At 35.6% G+C, this 9,942-nt stretch overlaps 1 protein-coding gene across 1 annotated transcript; it reads right to left on the bottom strand.

Annotated features, from left to right (window-relative positions):
- Positions 1-396: 396 nt before the first annotated feature.
- Positions 397-9,926, bottom strand: NDUFB3 (NADH:ubiquinone oxidoreductase subunit B3). The gene is made up of 3 exons (XM_045847686.1): positions 9,773-9,926; positions 3,691-3,838; positions 397-685 (listed from the first exon to the last, which is right to left on the bottom strand). The coding sequence occupies exons 2-3, from the start codon at positions 3,834-3,836 to the stop codon at positions 529-531; spliced, it is 303 nt and encodes a 100-aa protein (XP_045703642.1). The 5' UTR covers positions 3,837-3,838; positions 9,773-9,926; the 3' UTR covers positions 397-528.
- Between the last annotated feature and the right edge of the window lie 16 nt (positions 9,927-9,942).

Here is a 9,942-nt window from a genome sequence, read left to right as displayed (position 1 = left end):
ATGAGATGGTTAGACAGAGTAGTCAAAATCACAAAGACAGAAAGTACAACAGTGGTTGCTGATGGAAGAGGGAATAGGGAATTATTGTTTAATGGGCGTAGACTTTCAGTTTTAAAGGATGAATAGTTATGGAGATGATGGTGATGGTCACACAATGTTATGAAAGTACTTAATACCACTGACTGTACACTAAAAAAGTTAAGATGGAAAATTTTATCATAATTTAAAAATTAAAAACATCCTGTTAGAAATATCCATTTGTTCAAATATATGCGGGCTGCCTGCTATATGCAGAATACACTGTTGCTTGTATTAGTCAACCTCCATGTGTTCCAAAGCAAATCTGAATGGCTGGAAACACTTTTTTTTTTTTTTTTAAGAATGACAAAAACAGACTGGCATATGTATTCTTTATTAAATCTTACTAGTATTCTTTAATGGACAAACACATAGATGAGTAGGCTACAGTAAAGAAATCTTATTTTTATGAGAGTTAAGAAGCCACTAAGGTACTTCCAGATATTATCTTCAGTGATGCTTCTTATCTTTATTCTGGGACCCTAGGTAATATTCAGCCCCTACAGCTACCACAAATGCAGCAAATCCCCATTTGAATCCTTTCAATATTGCACCAACAAAGGAAACATTGTTTGCAAAGCCACCCATGTATCTCCAGGCTTCATTGCTAGAAGAAAAGAAGGAAAAAATTATAATCACACACAACTATGTGTATTAATTGAATAAAATACATTTAATTTTCACCTTTCTTTTTAAGATTTTATTTATTTTTAGAGAGAGGAAGGGAAGGAGAAAGAGGGGGAGAGAAACACCAATGTGTGTCTGCCTCTCATGCACCCCCTACTGGGGACCTGGCCCGAAACCCAGGAATGTGCCCTAGACTGGGAATCGAACTGGCAACCTTTTGGTTCGAGGGCTGGCACTTAATCCACTGAGCCACACCAGCCAGGGCTAATTTTCATCTTTCTAACAGATGTAAATGCAATCTTGTAAGATAATCTAAGTGGACCACAATAGGAATCTTTCTGTGGAATAGGATAGTTACATCTATATGCCCATGTTTCACATATAAAATAGAAGAAAAAACACTTGATTTCACATTCACAATCATAATACTCAGGATTTTACAAAATTCCCAAATGTAAAACTTTCTTTGGCCCTATCCATCACAGGTGAGCTGTGTGGCTTTACCCATACTAGTCATTACAGCATCATGGAGAGAAGTAGTTAGAGGGTATTAATCTTTGCTCTGCCACCTATACTAGATTAACACTCTTTTAGGGTGAGCAAGTTACTTAACCTGTCAGGACCCGTTTCCTCTCCTACTTAATGATGATTACTATCCACCTTACAGCATTGTTATAAAGAATAAACAGGGTAATGATTGATATACTTTGGCACAGACAGTATGTAACATTTGACATTATTATCACTGCTAATAAATTTCCCTGTCATAGCAGTTTGAACTTTAGAAGACTGATTTCCTACTCTGGCAACCATTCTTCTGAGTACCCTAAATAAAGATATAAAAAGATGTCAGAGACCTCTGGTGGAAAAAAAACTTTTCTCTCACAGGTGGGGATAAGTGAGTGGAAATAAATCACGTTATGAAGAATAAAAGCCCTTAACTCTAAAAACCTGACTTACTAGAAAATATGAGAGCTAATCAAACATCATTTAGATACCAAAATCAGACAAAGACATTGAAAGAAAACTATAGAGTAATATATCCCTCATGAACAGATACTCAAATATTCTTAACAAAATTTTAGAAAATTGAATCCTGCAATATATGCAAAGGATAATATATCCAGATGAAACAGGATTTACTCCAGGAATTCAAGTCTGGTTTGGTTTAATCTTTGAAAATCAATAAGAGTAATTCATCATATTAACAGAATAAAAAAAACTATGTGAGCATCTCAATAGATGCAAAAAAGCACTTAACAAAATTCAATACCCATTAACAACAATAACAATAATAATAGCAACTCATGGTAACCTATGAATAAAAGAGAAATTCCTTAACTTGACTAAGAGTATCTATGACCAGCCTACAACTAAGATTAGATTTAGTGGTGAAAGACTGAATACTTTCCACCAACTAGGACAAAAGCAAGAATGTCCATTTATACTACTTTTATTCAATATTATACTAGCAGTGTTAGCCAGTAAAATAATGCAAAGAAAATAGAAATTAAAAGTTTGTAAATTGAAAAGGAAGAAGTAACACTATATTTGTAACACAAAATGATCATTTAAGAAGTCTAAGGAATCTACAAAAAAACTGTTAGAACTAAAAAGTGAATTTAGCAAGGGAATATGACACAAAGTCAACATATAAAACTCAACTCTACTTTTATATATTAGCCAGAACAATTGGTAATTGATTGTAATAATGGAATAATACAGGAAATTATGGAATAATTCAGAAAAAATTTAATAAAATATGTATAAGACATATATAAAGCAATACAATAAAACACTGCTTAAAAATTAAAGAGAGTCTTGATTGTCAACAAACTAGAAAATTCTAGTGTTAAGATATCAATGATCTTCAATTGCACTATAGATTCAATAAGACTCCAAATAAATACATTTGTAAAACATATCTGATGAAGGACTTACATATTAAAAATATAGAGAACTTTCATAATTCAATAAAAGACAAACTCCTTGATAAACAAGGTGTGTAACCTTTGATAAAGAAATGGACAAAAGATCTGAGCAGCCACTGTGCACCCCTCACACAAAGCACAAATGACAAACACTGGGAAAGATTGTTATGATCATTAGTCTTCATGGAAATGCAAGTTAAAAGCATAAAGAGGTATCACATTCACTAAAATGGCTAAAATTAAAAGACTTATAATATTAAGTATTGATGAGGACATCGAACAACTGAAATTCTCGTAATATTGCTGGTGGGAATGCAAAATGGTACCACCACTTTGGAAAATAGTTTGGCAGTTTTTTAAATGAACATACACACACTTATTATATGATCTAGAAATCCCACTCTTAGGTATTTACCAAAGAGAAATAAAAACATTATCTTCACATAGACTTATATTTGAATGGTTATAGCATATTTACTCATAATAATCAAAAACTGAAAACAACCCAAAAGGCAATTAATTGATGACCTGCAAACAAAATGAGGTATATGCACACAATGGACATTACTCAAAAATAAAAAAGGAACTACAGATATAAGTTAAAAACGTGCATAAGTCTCAAAGTCATTATACTATGTGAAAGTGGCCATGACAGAAGACTACATACTGTGTGATTCCAACTGTACAAAGTTCAGGAAAGGGCAAACTATAGATACAAAAAGCAGATTAATGGTTGCCAGGAGCCAATGGTAGGATGACACTGAGTGGAAAGGGGGCAAGAAGGAACTTTTTGGGTTGACACAAATAGACTCTATCATGATTGTGGTGGTGGTTACATTATTGCACACATTTGTCAAAACTCATGGAATTAAACACTTAAAATGGGTGAATTTTACCGTATGTAAATAGTTCAATAAAACTGATTTCAAAACTTTAATGTAAAAATCATTTTCAATGATTTTTTAAAAAGGGAAATACATTAAAAAGAAAAAGATACTGATTTTCTATGATAAATTCTTTAAATTTAAATTCTAAATTATTTAATTATTCTTACCGGGCCCATGGATCCCTTAGCCCTCGTGCAGCCAGCTTTTCCTGTACAATTTCTAATGGTGTCCCCTCTATCTTCCATTGTTTATAATCTGGAAGTTCCATTTTACTGTGACCATGTTCATGTCCATGTTCATGTCCATGGGCCATGTCTATAGAAGATTAACACGAGAGAAATATGCTCATTGTAGATATTAAATAACCACCAAGTTTACTATTGTTTTAAAAAGAGAGCCAATATAAATACTTGAAAGAGATTTTATAAAACAGCGTTATTATTACATAACTAGTGTATGTCCCAGAGGTTCCTTACACTATCTTCATTTTCTTGGATTCTTTTTTCTTTTGCTGTTCTGACTGGGTGTTTCTGGCTGCTTATATTCCAAATCACTGATTTGATTCTCAGCTTTATCTGCTCCACTGTTGATTCCCTGTAAAGTATTCTTCATTTCAGTTAATGTATCCTTCATTTCTAATTGGTCCTTTTTTAAGCTGTTGAAGTTCTCACTAAGTTCCTTGAACATCCTTATCACCACTGTTTTGAACTCTGTACCTGGTAGTTTGCTTGCCTCCATTTCATTTAGTTCTTTTTCTGGAGATTTCTTCTGCTTTTTTCATTTGGGACCTGTTTCTTTGTTTCTGCATTTTGGCTGCTTCTCTATGTATTGGGTTAGAGCTGCAATCTCCTAGACTTGGTAGAGTGGTCTTGTATAACAGGTGTCCTGTAGGGCCCAGTGGCACAGCCTCCCCAGTCACCCAAGCTGGGTGCTGCAGGTGTGCCCCTCTGTGGGCTGTGTGCACTGTCCTGTTGTAGTTGAGCCTTGACTGCTGCTGGCATCACTTGAAGAGATTAATTCCCAGATCAAATGGCTGGGAGGACCAGCTGTGATTACAATAGAGGAGCTACTGTGCTGGAGTTGAGCCTATGGAACAGGACTTGCTTCAATGGGGTTTTGGTGCTCATGGAATCCACTGCCTGAGCGTGTGGCTTGTGGTGGTGGTAGTTATAATACTGCATGGTCTGAAGCTGTCCACTGGGTGCACCAGCTCTGGGGCCTCCCAGCAGGTACAAAGTCAGTCACCACCTGAGTCCTGCTGGGGCAACCCGGCATGAACTACAGAATGGTCTGCAGATGGCTGCTATTTGTGCTGGGCTTGGAGGTGCCCAGGAGCGGCCAAGCTGCAAACCAAGGCCAGCTGCCTCTAGTGCTGAGCCTGGGCCACTTAGCGAGAGGTGTGAGGTACACAGAGTCTAGATGCTGCTTGTTTGAGAGGTTTTAGTCTCTTCAAAGTCTGAAGCTTGAGTTAAGACAGGCCATTCACATGAAAATCCACTAGAAATGGCTTGGGTGGGCCTGCAAGTTTGGTGGAGAGGTGTCTCAGGGATTTTTCAGGTTGGAGCAAATAGTGATGGCCAGGTTGATGGCATCCACCTGCCAGCTCTGTGGGGAGAGGGCTCATCAAAAGAACAATGGCTCCTGCCAGTGCTTTTGTCTGGGAGAAAGCTGTCCCTGGTGCCTTTGAAGCTGTTATCCCAGTGCTGGAGCTTAGGAAGTAAGATTTAGTCCATGTGTGGGCCCTTTAAGAGGAACTGCCTGGGACTCCAGCAGCCCTCTGTCTAGAATTCTCACTGGTTTTACAGCCGGAAGTTATAGGCACTTCTCTTCCCAGCACTGGAACCCTGAGCCTGGGGGCCTGGCGTGGAGATGGGATCCTTCACTCCTCAGGGGGTAACTCTGTGGCTGAGATATCCCTTCTGATTTTTATCTGAGGCTTGTAGGCGTGGGACCAGCCTGTTCTGTGTCTCCATCCCTCACACCAGTCTCCATGTGGCTTCTTATTTAACCTAGTAAGACTTCCATTCAGCCAGATTTCAGGAGGTCTGAATGGTGGTTCTTCTATACTTTACTTGTAATTTTGATGTAATTACAGAGGATGGGAGTATTGCATTTATCCATGCCCCCATCTTGGCTGGAAGTGCCTCCACTTCCTCTATTTTAAACATCTTACTAGCATTATTTTATAGATAATGTAAAAATAAACTTCAGCTCAGTAAACAGTTAAACTGCTATGAATTTCAAATTAAGGAGGAATAAATTAATAATGCTACATTGTAACTTTATAGAAGGTTAGCAGTAGCAATTCTATAATCACTGCTGTCCAGAAATAAAGCCAAACAATTATTACCATTTTGTTTGCATTTATAAATATGAACAGCCCAATAATAAGGCAGAATTCTTAAACTGCCTTTTAGAAAACAGTGGCAATTATTAGACAGTGTATACTAAAGATACATTATGTAAAGTGCTCATTTCATTAAACAATATTTCCCAGAATACAGGGGAAAAACTGTACATACTAATTCTGACAAATTAATATTTAATATTTATATCTAAAGACATCTTAAGATATCACAAAACATTACCTTGATGATTTTCACATTTAAAAGAGAATAAAAACCAATATCCAACAAACACAAGTTAAAACTACAACATTCATAACTTTGAATGAAACATTTAATCAATTACTTCATTTTTATTCAGTAGATTCAATAATATAAAGGAAAAAATTAGTTTTAGATTTCAGCCTGAACTTTGAAACTCAATACTGTATTACAAAAAACTTTTAGAATGGTTTAATAACAATAATAATGTCTTGGCTTCTTCAAACCATGTTTTAAAAAATATTTTTGAAGCAATGTTTCATTCCAAAAACCTTTGAAGAGATTACAGTCCAGACCCTTATTTTGGCAAATGTCAATTCTAGAATATTAACCCTAATCAAGTATCAATGTACTTAGAAGAGAATACAAAACAAACATCAAATTTTTTTGACAAAAAATAGTTTGATTTTGAAAATAAAAATCAAAACATTACCATAGTATGTCTCAATTTTATATTACTGTGCTCAAAATATTAAGTAATTTGAAGATAAATCTTTTGAAGAAAACATGGAAGTATACAAAATTTTTCCTAAACAAATTTCCTTTAATAAATGTAATGTGTTTTCTCTTATATCTAATTAAAACATTTCAGTACTAAACAGAATATTCCAATGACCTTTCAAAAAGTTGAACAACACTATTTCTAGAAAACTTTTCACTTTCTTTAAAAAAATTATTTCTACTTCAGAACAGCCATAAATCAAACAATGATTTATCCTTACCACTTGAGGGACAAGTTTGGAATTCTGCTTAAGTGCAGACTTTGGTGCTGTACAGATCTGGCATCAAAACCTGGACGCACCACTAACTGCTGTAAAATTCAGGGCAAATCATTTAATCTCTCTAAATTTCGGTTTATTCATATAACATGATGATAAAAGCTACCTTGCAAATAGTGTGAGAAACAGAGAAAGCACATCGTGATGTGCCTTTCACTTTCACACCCTGCTGGTGAGAATATGACTTAGCACAACCCCTCTGAAAAACTGACATGACCTAGAAAAGCTGAGTGAACATTTGAATACTTTACGGCCTAACAATTCTACTCCTAAGTATACATATTCTAAGTCTGCACTGTCCAGTATGGTAGCCACTAGCACTTGAATATGGCTAGTGCAATTGGAGAACTAGACTTTTTATTTCACTGTAATTAATTTAAATTTAAAAATGGATTCTCAAATTAGTTATTGGAAAATATATGATTTACTTTATCAACATATCAACAGTAAATTTAATAAAATATAAACAGATCAAGTGTTTATATTTGTGAAAACAGCATACATATTCTGCAAGTATAAAATACATGAACTTGAAAATGGTATGAAGAAAAAATATCTTCAGAATATCTTTTAACACTGATTACATTTTAAGATATTTTGATTACATTTTAAAATATTTTGAATATACTCACAAATATATTATTAAATTAATTTTGTTTCTTTTTACATTTTTAATATGGTTACTAAGAAATTTATTCCTTTTTTTTTTGAGAGAGAAAGTAGATGAGAAAGAGTGGGAGAGAAACATTGGTGTAAGGAACATTGATCAGTTGCCTCTCACATGCACCCTGACCAGGACTGAACCTGCAAGTCTGGCATGTGCCCTGACAGGGAATCAAACCAGGGATCTTTTGCTCTGCAGGATGAAGTCCAACTGAGTGTTGGTTGGTCAGGGCAGTTACTAAGAAGTTTTAAATTACATATGTGGCTTGTATTACATTATTGTTGGGCAACACACTGCTCTAGAGAAATTCTTGCATGTAGATATCAATAGATATGTTTTATAAGAATCTTTTAACCACACTGTTGATGCTAGCCCCAAACAGTAAACACCCAAATATCCAACAATAACTGATTAATTATTAAATAGTCCCCACAGAATATTAAAAAATGAAAAACAAAATGCAACAGTATGAATGCATCTTACAACTAAAATAATGGGCAAGGGGTGAGTCATAAAAAATGCATATACTTTTATCCCATTAATATAAATTGAAAAACCTAACAATTCATTTTTTAGGAATGCATCAGATGGAAAATTAAAGTAAAACAAGTGAATGCTTATCACAAGTCAGGATAGTAGCTACCTCTTGGTGGAGGAGAGAAAATCAGAGCTCTACAAGGAGCTTATAAGGCAGTGTTTTTCAACCTATTTTTAATTCTTGTACCCTAAAGCTTTTCCTGGACAGTTGTTTTCCTTATCACATTCTCACCCACCTCCCCAATGAAATTTTAATGCCACAGACATATTGTATATGTGCTTATGTATTGTGGCTCTTTGGAAGGGCATAAATTATTGTAGTATCAGAAAAAAATGTAGTACATTTTTTTTCACTCCCCTTCCATCCTCACAAAACCAATTTTCACCTGCTTGAAAGTCAATTACTTCTTTTAAGAATGCATATTCTAAGTTATAGGCAATGCTTTATTTCCTAACCTGAAAGGTGGTTTACACAAGCATTTGCTTAGTTATAATTCTTTAAAATGCACTTATGTTTTATACATTCTTCTGTTATGTATACTTTACAATAAAAAGTAAAATTAGATAAAGTGACAAATTATGCCAAGGACTCAGTAACAGGTGATTATTTCCAGTTCAGAGCTGTTCAAACAAGAATAGCAAGGAATTAGTTTAAAAAATAAAAACCTAGTCCTGGCTAATGTAGCTAAGTGGATTGAGCGCGAGCTGCAAACAAAAGGATCCCTCGTTCCATTCCCAGTCAGGGCACATGCCTGGGTTGCAGGCCAGGTCCCCAGTGGGGGCCACGTGAGAGGCAATCACTCATTGATACTTCCCTCCCTCCCTTTCCCTCTCTCTAAAAACAATTAAATAAAATCTTTAAAAAGAAAAAGAAACCCATGTAATCATGAAATTTTAAAAAGCTATCTACCTATGTTTGGCGTAAACCTGTAAGTTTCGTGAACATCAACCTCCACTAAAAGGGGCTGGAATCCCTAAGAAGGAAATAAGAGGATAACGGCACTTACATTACTTGTAATTTTATGGTTTACCACTCAAGTATATATCTCAATTTCCTCTCATTTTTAAAATTGTGAATACTATTAGAGCATTAGAAAATAAAAGACAAGTGAACTTTTAGTGTCTCTTCAGGTCCCTGCATCTATGTACCATGCAACTTTAAAACAGTAAAACTTTTAGAGTTGATTTACACTACAAAAATGAATGTGACTTTGGATTCTACTTTTTTCATTTTAACGCTGTGCCAAAAGCACTCCTACCAGAAGAATTTCACTTAAAACTATGCATATTTGTGAGGCAGGCATTACAATTATTCCTACTTTACAAATTTTTGATATGGGGCTTGCTCGGCCTTTATTCAATTCAAAGGTAAACTAAAAAACACGAGATAGGGGAGGTAGTGCTGGTGGAAGAGAAGGGGAAAAAAAACCCCAAAACATCTGGACTTAACGACCACAGTAATTCTGCCAGCATCGTTTTACAACCACCCTTCACCATCCCGGGACTTCATAGTTCTCTCCCGCTAGTTCTTCAACCTTCTTCCCTCCGGAGCGATACTCCCTTATCATCCTTCTTTATTTAGCCTCTCCCTTTCTAAATTCCCCAGAACAAAGTCTCATTCTTATTCCCATTCAAATGATGTCCCACCGACTCTCTTAATTACCTGACAGCAATCTGACCTCTCAGGACATTCAATATTCAACCCTCCAGCCGGAGCCCAACGGAAGCGGAAGTTGTCATCTCGGGTACCTTTCCGCAGGAAAGCCAGAAAGTCATTTAACGTTCCGGTAGAGGGTCACAGATTTATGGAGGTGACGCGAAGGGGCCCGTAAG

This window comes from Phyllostomus hastatus, unplaced genomic scaffold (genome assembly GCF_019186645.2).
Source record: "Phyllostomus hastatus isolate PE091 unplaced genomic scaffold, TTU_PhHast_1.1 phas_contig_57, whole genome shotgun sequence".
In the NCBI taxonomy this organism is placed as follows: Eukaryota; Metazoa; Chordata; class Mammalia; order Chiroptera; family Phyllostomidae; genus Phyllostomus; species Phyllostomus hastatus.
Note: the sequence above shows the minus strand (reverse complement) of the source record. Positions and strands in the feature narration are given on the sequence as shown.

Bases quoted from the DNA above. Each gene is read 5' to 3' on its own strand.
- NDUFB3 (XM_045847686.1), bottom strand. From the start codon at position 3,836: ATGGCCCATGGACATGAACATGGACATGAACATGGTCACAGTAAAATG. The intron at 686-3,690 runs GTAAGAATAATT...CTTTTCTTCTAG, and splicing joins CTAAGGGATCCATGGGCCCG to CAATGAAGCCTGGAGATACA.